Source organism: Rhinolophus sinicus, linkage group LG12, assembly GCF_036562045.2.
Source record: "Rhinolophus sinicus isolate RSC01 linkage group LG12, ASM3656204v1, whole genome shotgun sequence".
Taxonomy (NCBI): Eukaryota; Metazoa; Chordata; class Mammalia; order Chiroptera; family Rhinolophidae; genus Rhinolophus; species Rhinolophus sinicus.
This window is the reverse complement of record NC_133761.1, coordinates 24009425-24032402: the sequence shown is the minus strand read 5'-3', so window position 1 is coordinate 24032402 and position 22978 is coordinate 24009425. Positions and strand designations below refer to the sequence as shown.

At 34.2% G+C, this 22978-nt stretch overlaps 1 protein-coding gene across 1 annotated transcript in view; it reads right to left on the bottom strand.

The window, feature by feature from the left end:
• Positions 1–3510: 3510 nt before the first annotated feature.
• The window catches only part of EIF3E (eukaryotic translation initiation factor 3 subunit E), a 47164-nt gene continuing 27696 nt past the window's right edge, over positions 3511–22978 (bottom strand). The window contains exons 8-13 of the mRNA XM_019750651.2: positions 21714–21840; positions 20166–20267; positions 18740–18849; positions 5078–5180; positions 4670–4804; positions 3511–3703 (exon numbers count right to left, since the gene is read on the bottom strand). Coding sequence (XP_019606210.1) covers positions 3665–3703; positions 4670–4804; positions 5078–5180; positions 18740–18849; positions 20166–20267; positions 21714–21840 — 616 coding nt within the window. The 3' untranslated portion in view covers positions 3511–3664. The remainder of the gene's footprint in view (positions 3704–4669; positions 4805–5077; positions 5181–18739; positions 18850–20165; positions 20268–21713; positions 21841–22978) is intronic.

Genomic DNA, 22978 nt, shown 5'->3' with positions numbered 1-22978 from the left:
ATCCTTGAGAAAAAAGTCTAATTACAAAAGGAATGAACAAGAAAAATGGTATTGTATAAAATGTCTCATTTTTGAGGTTTCAATAGAAAGGACAGGAAGATGATTACAGTAAAAGCTTTCCTCATATTGTTGGGTGAACAGAGATTAATTTTAAGACTTTAAATTAAAACATGTTGAAATTTCTATGGTTACCCCTATAATAGAGTATTGCCCAACTAATAAGAGAGAAAAATGGAACCATATAAAGGCAAGAAATGGGAAGGACAAATTGGAACAAATAGAAAGCTCATAATAAGATGGTAGAAATAAAACACATATATTAGTAATCATAATAAAAGGAAATGGATTTAACTCTCCATTTAACAGACACATGGTTGTCAGGCTGGTTCCAAAAACTCCAGAATAAGCTAGAAGCTGGAAATACCCTGTGTTCATCAATACTTCAATGAATTAATATGGTATATTCAGATAATGTAATACTACAAAGCAGTGAGTGAACTACAAAATGAATGAAACATGGATGAATCTGTGTTGGGAAAAGCAAGTCACAGAATATCAAGTATGATTTCAACTACACGTGAAAACAAGCAAAACTGAACATTTTTGTTAGAAATACAGACACACACAAACACACACACCAGGCATGCCAAATGTATACAATTGGACACTTTCGTCATTGTTGCTCAAGCAGTTTGCCATAATCAGAAGTGTCTGGATGCTGATGATAACCACTTTGAGCACCTCTTGTAATTGTGGAAGTCAAACGTGACTTGTATTCTTTTTGTTATCAGTATATATTACAATTTTAAGTTTTCCTTTCTTAAAATGTCTAACATGTTTTTGGCACCACACACACACACACACACACACACACACACACGATAAAACCGTAAATAAAAGTGAAGGAATTATTAACACAAAAATCATGATAGTGGGTATTTCTTAGGGGCAAAGAAAATACAATTACTGAAGGGCTCTTGAGTAGGAGGTAGGAGGTACTGTGTGTATGTGTGTGTGTGTATAATACTTCGTATTTTAAAAAGCATAAACACAAATCTTTGTGAATGCATAGAAACTCAAAAGACAACTCTTCAATGTAAGCTGCTGACACATAGTCTCGCTGTATGTTGAATGGAAACAAAGAACACAAAAGAAAATTAATCAGTACATAATTTGTGCTCAACAACTTACTGGGACAGTTTACCTGTTATCAAAACTTCAGGTTAAATCCAGAACTAATTTGTTTTCATGGAAACCAAAAATGCACTTAACGATGAACAAATGTTTGGTAATGTGTAAAAATGGCCATTCGTTTTGTTTTTTTACTAGTAATCCATAGTAGCATTATCTCTCAAGTTCAAAGGGCAACAATATGTGAAAAGCAAAAAGTATTAGAAAAAGTGAACATTAATTATTCGTATAATGGATAACCTTAAAGAGAATAAAAAATCAGATATTCTTGTTTTTTACGTTCCAATAGGTGTTTTTTTTTGTTGCTTTTTTTGGTAAGGCCACTAGTATCCAATGATTATACTGGTTAAAAAATATAGAATACCCTTTTGCTCTCATTTGATGACAATGCTGGCAAGAGACTTAGTAGTTTCATGGATCATAAACATAATTTACAACGTACTGAACACATATACTGGTTAACCCTTTGTAAATTGAGTCTGGAAGGATACATAAGGCGACGATATAAGGAGGGGCAGTGTGATATAACTAAAAGCTGGTTTCCAACTCCTTGCTTTCACATTTACTAGGTGTGACCTTGAGTAACCATCTGAGTGTTTCCTCATCAATAATATACAAGTATTAGCATGAAAATTTCAGTGTTTCCAGGCATAAGTGAGGCACTCAAACATTTGATTCCTTTCCTTCTCCTTAGGGTTGTTTAGATAGATGTAAAAATGCCTAACACACAGTAAATGCTCAATATTAGCTTTCTTTCTTCCCTGGGGTTTTCTATTGGTCCACTAAGGCACTTTACAGAACTTAGACTTGCTTCTCACTGCTGGCTATGTAATCACCTAGAAATCTTTGCTATTAATGTGGCTTGGTCGAGCTGCTGTCTTAGGATAAAAAGTGAAGATTAATGTGCCTCTAAGAACTTTTTGCCTTTCAGTCACTGGCGAAGAGGCAAACGGGCACTTTAACATCCTTCCCATTTCTACATAGCTTGAGTGATGTACGCAATTTTAAATTGTTTTATCTAACTATAGATCTATTTCTTATAGGTCTACAATTTCAATTTACAGAATTAGCTTTTACACATGAGGTAAGAAGGGTCTGTTTCTATGTAGTTACTGACATGCCGCTTTTTGATACTTTATGAACCTCTACCCTTTTTTACTACAAATGATCCTCTAAATCTGGCATTTTTCACAACACTAGTTATAGATGAATAAAAAAGTAGCATGTGGCTTACCCTGACCATTAAAGCTCCTTCTAGCTTCAGCACCACTGGGGTACAATTCAGAACCAACACTACAAACCTGGGGTCTGAAGCCACAGCACATAGGACAAACTTGGCCCATATTTTCTAAATTTAACTGAATGTCGAGGATGGCCTGATCAGATCTAAAATAAAAGAATATAATTATCATCTTTTATCTTTGTACCACACCTTGAAAGTGGAAACAGAAATTTCTGTTGCCGGACTGGGTTTCAGTTCAACAACCAAAGAGAAAATCAAACCACTTCCGTGTAAAGACTTAATCAAGACTTTACATACTTTATAAATATCTTGGGTACCCAGTAAACTCTTTGTGTGTGTGTGTGGTGGTGGTGGTGGTGGTGGTGGGGGAGTGGTATTTAAAATATTCAAGGAGACATTTATAAAATTTATCTAATATTCCTATTTAGTCTCTGTAGCTGGCTAGTGAGTGACTAAGGAGCCATTTTAGGAAATTATGAAACAGCAGCTTTATTTGTAATAACCCCAAGCTGGAAACCACCCAAATATCCTTCAATAGGTACATGGTTAAGCAAAGTGGTACACAAATACCATGGAGTACAACTTAGCAATAAAAAGGAATAAACTACGGATATGTATCTGACAACTTGGATAGATCTCAAGGGCATTATGATGAGTGTTAGGTCACATACTGTATAATTCAATTTCTACAACATTCTCATAATGACAAAATTACAGAGATGGAGAACAGATTAGTAGCTGCCAGGGGTTAGAGCAGGTGGGGGTGGCAGTTTTATGATTACAAAGGGGTAGTATGAGGGAAATCTTCGTGAGGATGATAGTTCTGCACCTCCATTGCAGTGATAGTTGCACAAACTTACATGTGAGAAAATGGCACAGAGCTATTCACACATACTGTACCAATGTCAATATCCTGGTTTGGATACTGTACTATAATTAACTTAAGAAAAAAAAAATCAGGGAAAACTAGTTTTAGGCTACAAGGAACTTCTCTGTACTATTTTCGCAACTACCTGTGAATCTGTAATTATTCCAAAATAAAGTTAAAAAAACACACACGTGTATACACAAGGAAGTTCACAAGATAATGAAACAGCAAATTTTATTCAAATTTTCCAAATTTTATACTTAATATGTTCATTGTTTCTAAAATGTATGTCACCTTTTATATAATGGTTTTATTATTTCATCTTTCTTTTATAGTTTTTTTCATCTTTTCTTTACAGTTCTTCAGTAGAAGCCAGAGTCTTGAGTTGCCCAATTAGGAGCCTAAAATACACAAAGACATAGGGTGAAAAGACAGTACTTTCTGAAAAAACATAGAAGAAAGTGATACTAGCATTTCCTTTTAGCACTACTCCTACCAAACCATTCTATAAGATTTTAACAACCTGTATAATTACTAAATGCCAGATGTCCCACTTAGAACGAAATAAACACATTAAAATATCATCCGATATAGTTTTTGACCAATTATAAAGTATAATAATGACACTATTACCAATATTATAACTAAAAGCAATACAAATGGACCCTAAAGCATACAAAAAACCCATTAGAAATTATTTTTCAGGCTCAGTTATTCCAGACTTGGTTGGAAAAGGCATTGACAATAATTTCCTAATTCTTCCTTCTCTTTTAAAATTGAAGGACTATTCTAAGGACACAAACCTGTTGCTAAAACTTCAAACAAGGTCCTTGAATATTCCACAACTGCTGTCTAAAACTTTCCTATCCTCCAGTTACACATAAACATAATGGCTAAAAAGCATTAAAGGTAGTTTGGGATTCCAAAATACAGTCATTCAAGTTCTTTTAATATCTAATACATAGAATCTCTATCAAAAAGGTTTTTTTGTTTTTGTTTTTGACTTAGTTATACATGAATATTAGAACACAAATTTCAAGCACTTGAAATGTCTACACATATATCTTTGGTCAGTATCAAAATGGTATGTTGACAACCGTGAGGAAATGAGTTTTATGAAGTCCCACAGAAAGAGTAAAAGGAAAAGAAAAACAGAGATACTAAGAGCACTTAATTTTTTTCAGTTTCCTTAACTAATACACATAATACATCTCAGAAAAATTGTTTTATTAAACAAATGTTCATTCCCCCAAGGAATACAAAATCAGATACAACCCATATTAACATGTTCTCAAATTAGGTCCTTGTAACATTTATGTTACTTTATTGCTAAATCCCATACAGAATAGAAAATGTGTGGTTCTTACCTCTGACCTACTATTCTGATTAAGTTTCTTCTCAATATTCATTGCCAACATCTGGCTTCTAAATGAAAGGCTTTTGGTCTTTTCAATCACTTGCTGATAGGGTGAGACTGCATTGTTACCCATAACAACATGACCCTAAAATGAGACAGAGGGAAATTGATCTTGTAATGTTAATGACTAAGTTTCTCAGGTAAGTCATGAGCATGATATAGCACTACATGACTGATGCACATATTTTTATGCGCTGTAGAAAGATGACATTTATCCAGCAACAAAAAATAGGAGGTTGCTACTGCCTTCAAAGACAACACAAATAGAATAAAATGTTCTAATGAAAACTTCACCCCCAAAGCATAAAATAAACAGTAACTGACATCTCGTATGTAGGATAACTAACAGAATACTCACTAATTTAGAATCAATCTTGGCATCCAGTCGTGCATTTCTAATCAAATTTACAATCCACCTTTCAGCTTCTTCTGGAGTCATGTTCAGTTTATCTGCCAACATGCTAATGAAAAAGTAAAAACAACATTAACTGAGTCTAAAAACTTACTTTTGAGTATACAGTCTTTGACCCACACTTTGCAGAGAGACTTTTAGGTATTTATGGGTCACTTTCTCTTAAATACTATGAGTCTTAATAGCTTCATTGTTCATGTTTTCTATTATCTTATTGTCTTATTTCTATTGTCTATTATTTCTATTGTCTTATACTACCCCATTTCACCAACCAAACTAGAATCCTTAAGGGCAGGGCACCATATTCTGCATCTACAGAAATCTTCTGACTTCCAGTAAAGTACCTTCTACTTAGCAGGTGCTCAAGTAGTAATGATCTAAGGGAGAAAATGTTTTATAACGTGCGATGACTATACAAATTAAACCCAATACAAGGAGCATCAGTAATTAAGTATAATTAAAAAACACAACTAAAACTCAGGGCTGCTATATATGTCCATACTGTAAACTCTGAAGTTGTACACTACATAACCTAAATGGTCACTGAATTTAAGAGAAAAGAGATTTAAGAGAAAAGAGGGGCACGCCATACACACACGCATACACACACACACACACACACACACTGACAGGGAGGGAGGTGACAGACACCAAGATCCTAATCTAAAGTCTCTGATATCAACCAATCTGCATTTTATTTTTCCAGTTTATAATCAGGTTGAAAAAGAGGCGATGCAAGGCTCTATTTAACAAGACTAAAGGCAAGCACCGCCTCGGCGGTAGGCAAGTCAATCAATCAGTCAGCTGATGGAAAAGTGTCAATGTTTGCACGATAGATTTTAAGGGCATATATTATAGTACATGGTGTTTATGCTGCTGTTTAAACACAAACATTTTTTCACCTGTCTTCACTGAAGATAATGTGATAACACACACCTGCCAGGCCTTCCAATATTATCACTGGTTTGAAGAAAAGAACTATCAATAACAAAGTCAATCCTTAGACTATTATAAACTAAAATTCCTGATCTGACAGCATTCCCAATTTTAAAATACAAATGTTTAAGACACCGGCAATGATATAATTATGTAATCCCAGAGCTCCCAACCCAATGTTACCATCCTAATTAATAAAAATACCTTTATGGGACTAATATAATCTGTGCTACCCGTATTTTATGTGTATTGCAAAGAGTTAATAATTAATTTCATTCAAAATGTCAAAATTAAGTTAGGCTATCAATAAAACTATTACAAATGAAATTACAAACTAAGTCTATGAAGACACACTCATTTAAAATGTACCCTTGAAATATGCTTGGAGTTAAAAACATCGCAAGTGTAAGCCAACTCAACCATAAAACTTCCTGGATTTATGTGTCAAAATTTTGTTCTGTGTTTTTATGACTAATTTTGCTGTAATTATGTAAAAGAGCGTAAAAAACAATTAATTCTTGTTAGTGACTATTACTTCAAATGGATAGATTTCATTTTATTCTCTTTATCACTGTTCTCTAAACCTCATTTTCTTAAGCTACTAAAAATAGGGAAGCACATCATTTTCCTTAAATAAGCAAGCGTTTTCTGACTAGGAAAAATTCCTACAGCTGTTTCCTGTGGCTTCCGAATAAACTCCTCGTGTCTCCTACTGGTGCATGACTCATTTTAGAGGCATATAAATTTCATTCTCCATTGCTCAAGTAAGCCAATGTCTGATACTTTTATCCGAAGCTGCTATTCTAAAGGTAAAGAACAGATTTTCTGAAACATACTCATTAATGTATTATCTCCTATATTAATTCACAATTTGCATGCCTCCTGCATGTCCCAAAATACAACTCTTTAAACTGAGACCAGGCCATTTTACTCCGAAAAGCACTAATGAAACAATCTGCACTAAATATATTAAAACTCCAATTTTCAAGATCTCTATAGTTTGCTTTTAAAAATCCGAAACATTATTCCCAGTAAGCCACTAATTATGTATAGTTGGTATTATGAAGATCTTTAAAAAATGCTTAAGGCTGTTTAAATAACTAAAATTATAATGCAACACTCAGTCTTGAAGCCTAGGTTATCAGATTCCACTTCTTGCTGTCCATATCCAACCAAGAAGTCCTATGAATTATCTCTTTATCCATTGTGTCTTCTCTAATGTCCTTACCAATTTACTCTCATCTTCAAAGACTCTCCTCTTCACCAGCCACACTAAACCTGACTATTCATTAAACATACCATGTTTTTAACCACGTCAGGGCCTTTGCACATGCGGTACCTTCTGCCTTCCTCTACCTCTTTCTTCACGTAGCTGTTACATAGGTTTCAGCTAAAACAGCACCCTCATAAGCCTTCCAAGACACCTCTCCCAACCGTGACATATCTGTCTGGTACTTTCATAGCCCTCTATTTCTTTTCATAGCATTCATAACTGCTGTAATTGTTCTGTTGAATATCTGCTTTTATGACAGACTACATATGTAACCCAAAAGCACGCATCATAGCTTCCCTGTCCACTGCTATACATCCCGCAATTAGCACAATGCCCAGTTACCCTTTGGTTTCTACCCTAGTTCAGGCTCCATTACTGTTTACTAGTTTTCAAGCTAACCTACCTCGAGTCTCTCCTTAATCTATTTTACATAGCTGCCAGGTTAGCTGAAACCCAACTAATCAGTTTATCCCCAGGTTCCTTTCAAAACTTTAATAGAGCCCTTCTACCAACACAATAAAATTTCAAAATTCTAAGTGTCTCATTCATGGTTTTCTGCAATTTAGCTACAATCTAACTTTTCAACCTCCCCTTATTCTCCCTCATGAATACCACATGCCAGCCAAACCAAACCAATTCTCTACCTTCCCTGTCATTCATTCAACAAAATATGAACTGTGTTAGATACTGGTGACAAAATACAGTCTGTTCCCCACCTTTATAAAGCTGGGGGTTGGAGTAGGGGACAAGCACCTAATCCACAAAATATATCAACTATTATGAGTGTCGTGATGAAAAAATGGAAGGAGTTATGTGAGATGCAAAGAGTTCACAAGTTCTAGTCTGGAGATTTAGGGACAACTTACCTAAGAAAGCACTTGTGTGAGATTTTAAGATAAAAAGAAAATTCTATTTTGTATAACACCACCTAGAACTCATCTGTTCTCCTCTTTTACACCCATATTCTAAATCTCATATTCCAACATGGCTGGGGAAATTTGGCAACATGCATCAAGACACATAAACGTCTGCACCCACTTTGGGGATTTAGTGTTTTGCACGTGCTTCTTGATCCTTTACTTATTAAATCAAAGTCAAAGAAAAACTTAAAATAAGGTCCAAGAAGTATTAATAAATTATTGATGGCATCTCAGGTTATGGAGGCTACCAATCACTCTGAAAGTGAATTAAAGAACTGGCAACAGTCCAGTTTCTTTTAAGTAGCAGAAAAATACACACAGTAAAAGAAATTAAATAATTAATAGAAAAAAATACTCAAGTTCTTTTACATTCTACTGATTTTATGCAAAAAAGTGAAGAGTTTTAAAAAATGTAATTTTCTATTAAAGCTTAAAATACAAAGTTGCTTTAAGTTATTCTATACCATGCTTACCTTGTATTATTTAAAATAACTGTTTATCAATAAGCTAAGACAAAATGTGTTAAAATGTAGAATTTCTGAGAAAAATATTTAATTCAACTTAGATTTTAAACACAAAAAATAATTTCCAGATTATTTAATGTTGACAATCTCACCCTTGTCTGTAGGCAGTTTAAAGTAGACATTTAAATATTTTGTGTAAATCCCTTATACACATCTTTTAGTTCATAGCTTTTCTGCTCAAGTGACACAACATGACAGTGAATATGTTAAACAAGAAATATATATGGCACCACAAAAGTCCCCAAATAGCCAAAGCAATCTTGAGAAAGATGAACAAAGCTGGAGACATCACGCTTCCTGCTTTCAAACTATATTAAAAGCTATAGTAATCAAGTATGGTACTGGCATTAAAAACAGACAATAGAGAGAACAGAATAGAGAGCTTCTGCACAGCAAAGGAAACCACTGATTTAAAAACTTGATTTAAAAATGGGCAGAGGATCTGAACAAACATTTTTCCAAAGACATACAGATGGAGTAACAGGTACATGAAAAGATGGTCAACATCACTAATCATCAAGGAAATGCAAATCAAACTACAATGAGATACCACCTCACACCTGTTAGAATGGCTATTACCAACAAGACAAGTAGTAACAAGTGTTGGAGAGGCTGTGGAGGAAGAAGAACTCTCATACACTGTTGGTGGGAATGCAAATGGTGCAGCCACTATGGAAGGCAGTGTGGAAGTTCCTCAAAAAATTAAAAATTGAACTACCATGTGGTCCAGCAATTCTGCTTCTGGATATTTATCTGAAGGAAACAAAACCACTAACTTGAAAAGACATATGTATGCCCATGTTCACTGTAGCATTATTTACAATAGCCAAGACATGGATGCAACCTAAGTGCTCACAGATAAATGAAAGGATAAAGAAAATAATACACACACACACACTCACTCACACGAATATTATTCAGCCATAAAAAAAGAATGGAACCTTTCCATTTGTGACAACATGGATGGATCTTGAGGGCATTATGCTACGTGAAATAAGTCAGACAGAAAAAAAACACAAATACTGTATGATCACTAAAATAAACAAAAATCAAGCTCACATATACACAGAACAGATGGTGGTTGCCAGAGGTGAGGTTTGAGGTTTGGGGGAAAAGGGTGAGAGGCTTTAAAAGGCACAAACTTCCAGTTATAAAATAAATAAGTCATGAGACGTAATGTACAGCATGATGACTATAGTTAAAAATACTGTATTGTATATTTGAAAATTGCCAAGAGTGTAACTGGGTGGTGACGCATGTTAGCTACTTACTGTGGTGATCATTTCTCAATATATACAAATATCAAATCATATTGCACACTTGAAACTAATATAATGTTGCATGTCAATTATATCTCAATAAAAACTAAAACAAAAATTAATATCCTCAAAAAATTAAAATGATTATGAGACTGCATCCATAAAATAAAACAGTTGGAAGAAGATGCTGAGAAAATCTCTTAGTATAGAGCGAAAAAACCAAAGAGATGGAAAACAGGAGAAAAATATAAAAATATATTAGAAGCCTGGTCCAGGATGTCCAATGCCCAAAATAGAAGTTCCAGAAAGAATAAATGGTGAACAGAAAAGAGAAGACCTTTAAAGAAATAATTCAAGAAAACTTCCCAGAACTGGAGAGCGTGAGTTTCCAAACTAAAAGGGTCCAGTATGAAAAATTAAAATAGACTTATACTACAGCATACCACTGTGAAATTTCAAAGCAATGGGACTAAGGAAAAAAATTCTCCAAATTTCTAGAGAGGAAAACAAAAGATCCATATAAAAGATTAGGGGTAAAAATAGCTTCTGACTTCTGTAAAAAGAATCAAAAAAGCAACAGAACAATGTCTTCAAAATTCTGGAATAGAGTAGTTTTCAACCTAAAGTACCATGCTTTGCAATACATTATTGAAATATGAGATGTTTTAAAACAGACATTTCTAGATGTGAAAATTTTTACCTTAAAGCACTCTTTCCTATAAAGTAATTGAAGGATATGCTTTACCAAAATATAATAACAAACCAAGAAAAAGGAAGATACATTATCTAGGAAACTGAAGCTCTGTAACAAGATACAGGCTAAGGGAATCCCTATGACAAAGGGAGACAAATATGCACCAGGCACAGAGATCAACAAAGTCCAGATTTTTTTCAGGGAGATAAAACTGATAAAATAATCTTGAGAAGAGATTTATAAACTGGCAGAGTTTGAAGTGGAATTAATGATAGACATTAAAAACAAAAATGGAGGGAAAAAAGTGGCAATTATCAACTCCGGGGAAAACAATGAACAGTAAAACACATTACAAATCTACCTTATTTGAAACAATTTGGTGTCAGTTAAAGAATCAAATGACTATGGTAACAGATTACTGAGTTCAAAAAGGTCCTATATAGAAATGATATGGATGGCCTTTCAAAACAGTGGGGGAAAAAGATAGTTTTTCAACAAATCATGTTGCCTAACTATTTAGGGGAAAAAAGGTAGATGTCTTCCTCACTCTCTATTCCTAAATAAAACCCAGAGGGATTTAAATCAAAGAAATAAAACCATAAAGGTCCTAGAAGAAAACATAGGTAGGGTAGCATATAAACTTACTGAAAAAATAACTTGTAAATACAACAAAATTCAGTACCATAAAGGAAAAGATTAGTAACTTTGACTACATAAAAATGTAAATCATTCCTTCAGGGGAAAAAAAGTATCCAGAATCCTAAGTGCTACTTCAAAAGACACAGTAAAAATAATTATTACACTCGCAGTTCAATTTCATTAATTAAGCATGTTCATACCTCTAGCACAAAACAAGATACTTTTCTTGTTTCTGGGCAGTAATTAAGATCAGTAGTCCCACTTAAGAACATAAGACATGTAAATCTAAATCTAGAGAACCAATTTCGGTTGATTTTCTATCAGGTTTCAATGACTAATCTTTTAGACTAAAAATCTTTTAGTCTCCCTTCCACAGCCCCTGCCCAAAGATATCTTTTAACAAATAAGGATCTGGGGTCTAGCATTTCATATGCTTATTAATTACACCTTTAAATAACCTGACTTTTCAAATTTTATCTGATAAGCACAATGCATTTCAAATATTACTGACTTTAACATTAAGCTATGGGAAGTTCTGGCCTGCTTTTCACTGAAGACTGTGGCCAACTATTTAGCATATTAAAAGTCCTCCGATCTTTAATAAGGGTATGTGCTATGACAACTAATTAAAGAATAAGTGTGAAGTATAAACTATGTTTAACTGCAACATTATGAGGAAATAGGAGAAAACAGGAGAAATGATAAATGCTGTGTGACAACTTAAAATTCTCACTGAATTTTCCAACATCTTGTTTAATCAAAAATGAATGTATTACTTTAGTTAACAAAGAAATGCAGTGATAATAATGGTTTTATAAACTATTTTATCTCCATCTGGAAATGCACCTTTCTATTTCTAATATCAGGAAATATAATTATGAATATACATTGTTATGTGGTAATAAGAACTTTAAGAATAAATATTAAGATCTAAAATGTTTATAAAATAAGCAAAGTATTAATAGAATGTCTTTATAACTTAAAGAAATGCAAGAGCAGTTGGCAAATACCTTCTTTTGTGAAAAGCCAAAACTAACTATAGGAAAATTATATTAATATATGCTCCAACATGTTTATCATACACATTCAAAATATTACTTCCATACTTTGTTTTTATCTACAATTGAAAACTGGTCCAAGAATTATTCTAGAACAGCTTTTCAATTTCAGACACACACCATATCTGATAAACTATTCAGTTATGATAAATTAAATCCCACCACAGTAATCTTTTTTGACAGATGTTGCATACTTTATGGTAAACAGATTTGCAACTTATCCTACAAATCTATAGGGCTGTATATAAACCGATAAAAACATTCTTAATATGCATTTTTATAAAGATATGACTATCACATGTGCTTACAGCTATTTGGTCAAGAAACTTATCAACAGAGAATGTTTCAATCACAAATGGAAAGTTTTTAATAAACAACCCTGGGTTTTAATACTATTCTATTCAGCATCTGAAATATGTCCACTGGGGGAAAGAAAGGAGTCCAGAGACAAATCCTTCCAGTTCCTCCTCCAAAAGCTGATCGAATATCAAGTAACTCTAATTAGAGGCAGAGATAGGCCAGCATAAACTAGTGAACAGAGTAATTTGTCATAATTAGTATACAGTGGAAATGAGTCTATTTTGGGGCTTAAAAATAGTCCATTAAATTATCAGGGTTCAATGAACCTTCAATCCAAATTACTTCTCTGGTTTTCCTATATACAAATTACGTCCATGTCATTCTCTCTTATTCTATATTTTTCTTTAAAACATCTACCATAATTTGTAACTTCATCTTTAACATCTGTTTCTTCTGGATTTTAAGCTCTGAGGTTGTGCTCCCTACTTTCTACAGAGTGCCTGGCCAGAAGAGTTGTACATTCACATTTGTAATATTTTCTTCTTTGAACAACTGTTATACTGCTATTCAGTTATACTGCTATTAACTAATTATATCATAATCATGTCATAGTGCATTTATCCTTGAGAAAGTTGAACACTATCTTAAAAAAACGTTTTTGCATAGTCTTAAAAGGACAAAAATTATAAAAAAATGGAGAACAGATAAGTGGTTGCCAGGGGTTAATGACGAGTGGGGCAGGTGGGTGGGGTATGGCTGTAGAGGAGCAACTTAAGAGCTCCTTGCAGAAACAGAAATGTTGCGTATATGAATAGATGAATGTCAATATCAGTTGGGATACTGGTTTGCAAGATGGAACCACTGGGGAAAGTGAGTAAAGAAAGGGTATCTATTATTTCTTACAAATGCCTGTGAATCTATAATCATTTCAAAATAAAAAGTATAATAATAAAAAAAGAGATCTGGCATCAGAATTATTTAGACGAGCTTTAAAACATACAGATGTCGAGATCTGCCCCAGAGAATTTGGGTTTTTGTTTGAGTTTTTAGGGGTCGGGCTCTATCACCATTATTTTCCCTTATTTCTTTTTAAACCTTCCCTCTTGGTTCTAATGTGCAGTTAGACTACAAATCACTAACGTAGAGCAATTATTCCCCAAGGCTAACAGCAGAAGAACTCCTGGGAAGGTTTCAATCCAGATTCTCAAACTTTGATCCCAGTGATTCTGATTCAGGTGGGGATAAAGCTAGAAAATCTGTTCTTTTTAAGTTGTTCTTTTTTTTAAGTTTTTCAGATGATTTTGATGTACAGGTAGATTTAAAAACCTCTGGATTAGAGTATGATTTTTCTACATACTGTTTAAAGGTAAACATTAGCTCTACTGATCATCATTTTGGAGTCTGCTTGGTACTTATAGCACTTATAAAAAGCCCAAATTATATGCTTAGCATTATTTTCAGCCTTATTCCTAAACCACTAAAACGAAGACATCTTCCCCTTAGACTGAGTCCTACTGAATGCTCCCTTCTTGAACCTTACAACCTGAGATCTCATTGCTGTAAGTAGAATATTAATTTTTTTCATATGAAGCTATGCTTTCTTCTCTGTCCCTATAATTTTCCCCCCCCAAAGATTTTATTGGGGAAGGGGAACAGGACTTTATTCAAGAACAGTGTGTACTTCCAGGACTTTTTTCCAAGTCAAGTTGATGTCCTTTCAATCATAGTTGTGGAGGGTGCTGTTCAGCTTCAAGTTGTTGTCTTTTCAATCTTAGTTGTGGAGGATGCAGCTCAGCTCCAGGTCCAGTTGCCGTTGCTAGTTGCAGGGGGTACAGCCCACCATCCTTTGCAGGAGTCGAACCGGCAACCTTGAGGTTGAGAGGACGCGCCAACCAACTGAGCCATCTAGGAGGCCGCTCAGCTCAAGGTACTGTGTTCAATCTTAGTTGCAGGGACTCGAGGAGTTGAACCAGTAACTTTGTGGTTGAGAGCCCACTGGCCCATGTGGGAATCGAACCGACAGCCTTTGGAGTCCGGAGCACAGAGCTCCAACCACCTGAGCCACTGGGCCGGCCCTGTCCCTATATTCTTAATTCATTATACCCTGAAGATATTAAACCACTGATTTTTTTAATCCATTACTCTAGCAGGCTTTAATTATGAGCCTAAAAAATTGGCAGCCTGGTGCAATGGTTCTCAATCCTGGATGTGCTTTGGAATAACCACCCTTAAGATAACAGCATAGTAGCTCTATTACACATCACAGCATAGCATACTCAGAAAATCGGATCCAGAAAGTTTGGGGTGGCTTCAGGGACTCTGTATAAAATAAAACAAAGTTCTACAGAGATTCTGAGACACAGTTAAACACTGACTTATGGTTTCCATTTTTATCCTCTGGCTCAAGTGATACACTAATGCCATATTGGTATAAATCTGTTATTTCTAAAAATATCAATTATCACAATGAAAACTAAAACATTTATAGTGAGGTATATAATACAATGAATGTCAGAGACCTATTAGCCCAAGCTGTTATTAAACGGGACTTAACCAGCTTAATTTCTGAGCCTAAAGTTTCCAAGTTACAAACAAGAAGCTATAAAACAAAGGAGCTGGACTGAATCAGTGTTTTGTAAAACTGTGTTTCCAGAAGTCTTAGGGTTCCACAGAGGTGCCTTAGCAGCCAGGAGACAAGCTAAATAAAGGTACAGGCTAAACAGGGTGACGGGGCTTTGATTCAATCAACTTACCCATATACAGTTGACCCTTAAACAATGCAGGATTAGTGGTGCCAACCTGCCCCACACAATGAAAAATCTGCACATAACTTTTGACTCCCCCCAAACTGAACTACCAATAATCTACTGTTGACCAAAGCCTTATCGGTAGCATAAACAGTTGATTAACACATATTTTATGTTATGTGTATCATGTACTGTATTCTTACAACAGACAAAATGTTTATAAAATATTACATTAGAAAAAGTCTCACACACACACACACACCCCCCCGATCTAAAAACCATGGTTCTGTAACTTGAGATCTAAGCCACACGTTAAAGTGCACAAAAAGCTACACTTGGCTATTGGATACCATACTGAACAAAGTAAATATAAAACATTTCCATCACTGCATAAAGTTCTACTGAAAAGTCCTATTGTCAATGATTCGATAACTGTGTCTTGTTGAATGAGAAGCTCCTTATGATTTTTTTCAGCTCCAAAATCCATCCCCAATATTTGAAGAAAATGCATTAACCTACGTATTTGAAATCATCTTAGTAAACCATTTCACAGATAGCAAAAAATGTTTAAACAATCTAAGTAAAAAGAAAATACTATCGCTGGAAGAGAGAAAAGATTTCTGGATTTTAGAAAAGACAACTTACTGAATGAGAGAAGATATCTGCCAATGACACATCCAATAAGGAGTTAATATACAAAATATATACGGAACTCATATGACTTAACATCAAAAAAACAAAAAATCCATTTAAAAATGGACAGAGGACCTAAATAGACATTTATCCAAAGATAACACTCAGATGGCCAACAGACATTTGAAAAAATGCTCAGCATCACTAATCATTAGGGAAATGAAAATTAAAACCACAATATCACCTCACACCTGTCAGAATGGCTATCATCAATAAATCAACAAACAGTAAGTGCTGTTGAATATGTGGAGAAAAGGGAAACCCCATGCACTGTTGGTGAGATTGTAAATTGATGCAGTCAATACTGAAAACATTATGGAAGCTCCTGAAAAAATTAAAAATAGAACTACCTATGAGCCAGCAATTCCATTTCTGGGTATTTACCAGAAGAAATCTAAAACACTAATTCAAAAAGACATATACTCCCCTGTGTTCATTGCAGCATTATTTACAAAGCCCAAATATGGAAGCAACCTAAGAGTCCATCGAGAGATGAATGGATAGAGAAGATGTGGTACATATATACAATGGAATACTACTCAGTCATACAAAATAAAATCTTACCATCAGTGACATGGATGGACCTAGAGGGTATTGTGCTAAGTGAAATAAGTTAGACAGAAAGTCAAATACTATATGATTTCATTTATATGTGGAATCTAAAGAACAAAGAAACAAATAAAACAAACTCACTGATATAAAGAACGTACTGGTGGTCATCCGATGGGAGGGAGATAGGCGAATCGGTGAAAAAGATGAAGGGATTAAGAAATACAAATTGGCAATTATAAAATAGTCACAGGGATGTAAAGTATAGCATAGGGAATATAGTCAGTAATTTTGTAATAACTATGTATGGTGTCAGATCGGAACTAGACTTAGGGTGATCACTTCATAAGGTATATGAATATCTAATCATTATGTTGTACATCTAAAACATATTATATGTCCACTGTAACTAAAAAATAAATTTAAAAAAGAAAAAAACTACACTGATATAAGTTAAAAAATTCTTAGGTAATGATGTCACATAAGTTTATAAAGCAGTCCCACTACATTGCCTTATTTGAACAGCACCTCTCTCTTGAGTAGACAGGACAAACACTTTATCTATTTAATGGTAAGGATAGTAAACTGAATTCAAAGAAGCAAAATACTGAATACAAGTTCCCAAAGAGAAAGAGCTAGAACTGGAACAAACCTTACTTATGGTATCTCAGAAGCCAACACCAAAGTGACAAAGCATTATCATGGACAAAAATATAAACTCACTAATACAAAGGAAAGAAATTCATTCATTTAACAAATATTTTTTGAGCATCTATACTGTACAAAGTTAGTATACTAGGTGCTAAAAATATAAAAAGGAGAATCAGCTTTCAAAAAAACAAAACAAAAACGAAACCCAAGTGACCAGATTCTAATGAGAAATAGGGAAAATTTCACAAAGGAAACTAAATGTTATCATCTCTCTTTCAAAAGCTCAATTTATAAATCTAAAAAAAAAAAAGGCAATGCTAGAATTCAGTTACCTACTCATTGTCCACCAGAGTCCTACATATGATACAGCTATATCTTTATTTCACAACCAAAAACATATTAGAAATTTGCGTGTATTCTTTAAGAGAATCAGATTTTTAAAATCATAGGTTTGCTAGCTATAGTAAAGTACTAATAAAACTAAAGTCAAGGCTTCAATTCCCATAGGAAAAGCCCATGATTACACTATACTTCTAGCTCAGAATAACCACTTCAATGACAACCCACTAAAATTAGGCAAGCAAGTATGGATGCCTTAGCAAAAACAAATGGCACTAAAGAAAAACTTTGGTCTACACCCAATTCCTAAGAGGCAAACATTAAAGTAGTAAGATTTTAAATATTTATGGAGGATTTACTGTTTTACTTCATCTACGGTCAAAGGGATTGGTTATTTTTCAAATTCTAATATGTAAAATTAGTTTCTAATAGGTTATGTAAGTTTCACATTTTTCCCCAATATTTTTCTCACACAACAGAGAAAATTTCAACTAAAATTCACCATAATTTTTCCATGTTTCAACATTTTATGATGTTATAGGAGTTTACTATATGAGAATTCAAATATATAATCAAATAAAACAAACTCAATTAACTAAAATGATTACCAAATGTGGTCTTTCAACAGTATTTCCTATTTAGTAAGGGCTAAATCCTTATTTGAACTCCTGTGGAAAACCATTCTAAAACTGGATACTTCTCTTTTCTTCCTACATAATGGTATAATAGTACTCTTTTAAAAAAGTAACTGACAATCATAATATTGCCTTGAGGTTATCATTTTCAAAAATCATGCTGTACCACATACAAGAAAGCTAAAAACGGTATTTTTGAGTCTATAGCATCCCAAAATTCAAACTAGTCAGGGTTTTTAATAAATCTCTATCAGACCGTTTCCTTTTTCTTCTAAAGCAAAGGGAAATAAAATCCAATTAACTGGAATCCTATTAAGTGTAACTTTACAATAAATGGAAATCTCCAAGAATTTAAAAGTAGAAAATACAAATCAAATTAGGATGTTCTTACTTAATGCTGATACACTGATGGATGCGACAAAAAGTCTCAAATATAAAGAGACGGGCATTTTCAATGAAATCCTCAAGACAAGCCACCAAGAAGAAGTCATTCACAAGCACCTGTGTATAAAATATGAAAGAAAAAAAATTAAATGGCACTGACCAGCAATTTGCAAAATCTGACTCAAAAACTTTTTGTGTGTCTTACTCATTGTTCCATTCACTAGAACTTTCTCATCTAATATCACAAGTTCTAACATCACAGCATTTTCTAAAAACACTATGTTCAAGCCTCTAATAACTTAAGCAAATGAATGCTATAAGAAAAAAGACCTAAGAACTGAAATGTTTCCTTGTTCCACTAATGACATGGGCAACTTTGTGACAAAACAGCTTTGTCTAGTCCATTATCCTACATAAATTTTCTGCAAATAACCTACTGTTTCCAGCTATTTAGAATGATTATGAATGGACTAAAGGTATGCGTATTTCTGTGATAGTAAGTAGACCTGTAAATCTACAAAGGAAAAAAATTCAAGCGACTCCTAATCCACAGACAGTATCATAATTAAAAGAAAGAATTTTAACTTAATAGCAACCAAGTGCCCTCTGCCTTAGCATTTCTTCTTAGCATAACAAATGTACTCCAATATTTAGTAATGCCATATGACATGTTAATAATATTGATAATGATTACATGAACACATATCATCACACTGGATTCTAATTTTTCACGTTGTCCAATGTTTGACAATCATCTCTGAGGGTATATTTACATGGTAATTTTTTTCTTAGAGAAGTAAGATCTTGGTCCTTCAACAAATTTGGCCCATTTTTGTGCTAACACTTGGGTTCAAAAATAAAACTGACAACTAATAACTCGTGGATTTGGTAAATGCATTTGGCAGGTAAATTCTTAGGTTAATTTTTTAAAACTTGAAAACTAACTTATTCAAAAAATCATAAATCTAACTCTTTCAGTTGTTCTGAAGATACTTTAGTTACTAACAACCAACAGAAGACATTGTAATTATAAAAATTCACACTCTTAGCAAATGTTAAATCATGTGAAAAATTCTAAAAACAGGCCCACTTATAGAACAAATTGAGAAGCACAGCTGTGATATGCAATTCCAAACAACCTTGCCCATACATATGAAATATTTCACGTATTTACTTATTCAGGATAAGACATGGAATTATGGGTGTATGTATGAATTTATAATACTGCCAATGTTTTCACAAACTGTCCTACTAAAAGGGATACACACATGGCAATATTAAAAATGTCTTCACCCTTGCACATTTCTAAACAATATGCAACTTTAAGATTAATATAAATTTCTGATATAATTACTTTAATAAAACACTGCAGTTAACTCTTACATATACAAAAATTTAACGTTACCAATTTATAAGTAAAAATTCATACTTACAGATTCACATTCTCTCAGCTTTTTCTGAGCTCCATCAAAGTCAAAGTTAACATATAAGCATTCAACAAACTCTGTAATTGGGTCTTTATATGTGTAAGACTCCTGTAAAATTAAGTCAAAGGTCAAGTTGGCTCTAATTCAACATTGTTTAGTAGACTGCTCCTAGAATATCCCAATCTTCTTATTTTCTCCCCCCTTAACATTAATTTCTAGCAAATTACCTAGTATTATCCTCTCAAAGCAATTGCCCATATCCTGATTTCAGGACACACCTTAACCTTTTAATGGCTTCCAGATCAAGTTCTCTAAATTCTCATCCTAGAACGATTCCAAAAGCTTTTGAATTCCTCTCCTGCCCTTAGTTAATAAACAGTGATGAACGTCCCCAAGTATAAAGGTATTCATACCCTATTGAATGAAACTGTCTTTTAATTTATTCTTACATTAAACAAGCAGGTTCTTTTCCTAACCCGTAGTTATCGCTGAGAAACTCAATGAACCAGTAGGGCTGCAATGTTTTATACAACATGGGGACTATTTCCATTGTCTTGTATGTAAAGGTCACTACTCTCGAATTGTGTGGACAGTGACCTCCCAACAAACAGTTCTAGGCTCCAGATCTCTTCACTCTTTGCAATAAAAGCAACACTAACATCCAATGCATATTAAGTACCCACCTAGCAGAGAGCAATATTCGTTCATACCACATCACTAATATATCTGTAATTAAAAGACAGTAAATGCCTATTTGGGGCTCTTGGGCTCTTCTCTTTTCATGCATACTTTTTTCCTTTTTTAAAACGTTTTTGCCTTAAAAAGAGTAGTACTGTAGAAAAAGAGGTTAAACCTGAAGTTCAGTCATGTTTTAAAAATCAATAAATTCCATTCTTTTGCATGTGGTTTTTTTATATACATAATAGAATACTATTCTGCCATAAGAAAAGATGAAATAGTGCCATTTGCGACATGGTTGGATCTTGAGATTATTATGCTAAGCGAAATAAGTCAAACAGAAAAAGTTGAGAACCATATGATTTCCCTGATATTTAGGATATAAAACTGAGGGGGCCAGCTCGGTGGCTCAGGTGTTTGGAGCTCCGGCTCTCAACCACAAAGTTGCTGGTTTGACTCCTCAACTCCGGCAAGGGATGGTGGGCTGCGCCCCCTGCAACTAACAATGGCAACTGGACCTGGAGCAGAGCTACGCCCTTCATAACTAAAACTGAAAGGACTGTTCCCCCACCCCCCGAAAAAAACTGAAAGCAATAAAGGAACAAGACAAACAAAGAAACAAAAACTCATAGACACAGACAATGGGTTAGTGGTTATCAGAGGGTAAGGGAGGAGGGAGGTGGTAGATGAGGGTAAACGAGATCAAATATATGGTGATGGAAGGAGAACTGACTCTGGGTGGTGAACACACAATGTGATATATAGATGATGTAATACAGAATTGTACACCTGAAACCTATGTAACTTGACTAACCATTGTCACCCCAATAAACTTTAATTAAAAAAATAAAATAAAATAAAGATTTCAGTTTTTACCTGTTGAATAACTTTGACCAGATCTTTTAGCACCTGCCGGCGTTTTCGAACATCTTTGTTTGTTATAACTGCTGTAGTTAAATAGCGAAGAATATGTGGACACATCGTCTGAATTGCATTAAGGTACCTAAGGTAAAAATACAAAGGCTATTTAATAACTTGCCCAGTATTTCTAGATCTATAATCACATGTAATTTAAAGAAATCACTCAAACTGCTCATCGTATTTCAGTTTTTAAGTAACCTAAGATTGCAGACACTGAAGAATGATTTTAAGGGCCATCTCCTCCAAGGAAATAAACTAAATGATAAAAATGCCAGCTGGTATTCCCTAATTTGGAGTGAGGAACTCACTTATGAGTTAAATAATCCTATTATCACTGTTGAGTAAAAGGAATTTTGAAAGACCTTTATTCATTCCATCAGTCTGTTTCAAAAGACTACTAAACTATGACTTTCAGTCATTCATCTATTAGAACAAACATGTGAAAACCTGTGTGCAAATCATTCATAATAAGCAGAAAATAAGGGACTTACATAAATTAAAGAATTCGGGAAATGAAAGACTGTTAACTATAGAGAAAGAAACCATTACAGTATTACAGGGCTTTGGTTAAATTGGTAACACTGGGAATTAGAAAGGAAGGACTAGATGTCAGACAAATGTCAACTGGGCCTTGGCTGATATGTAGTAAATCTTGCTATTCTGATGATCAGCAGCTGGCCACCCTCTGTCATTTTGGTGTTTATCCTGTATTTCTCCCCCTCGTTTTCTTTAAATAACTCCCCAATTTTTATACAATAAGTACCTTACAATGCCAGGAACTATGCCAAGCTTAGAAATGTGTCAATCAAGTCCACTTTTATTAGCTGAATATTCAAGCCTGAAAGTACCCATCCACCTCCATCTCCCACGACACCATCACTGAACTGCTTCCTGCTTTCCTCACACTTCACTACACAGATTGCTGTTCCAAACAAGCCTCTGAAACCTAAATTCTACCCAACCTTCCTGGTCCAGCTCAGATACCTTATCTTCCAAGTGTTCCCAGACTACGATATTAATAAATCTTTATATTTTGTCATATTGTAGATTCCTCATAAAATGTGGTTTGAACTCTTTAGAGGACCCTAGAATCTGACAATAACTTAACACTTACTACCTAATCCCAATTAGCCCCACTTAAATCCCCTTTAAGCAAGGCAGGGTATAAAAAGAATCAAAACACACTCAAGAATAAAACAATTTATAGGGAAAGATTAACT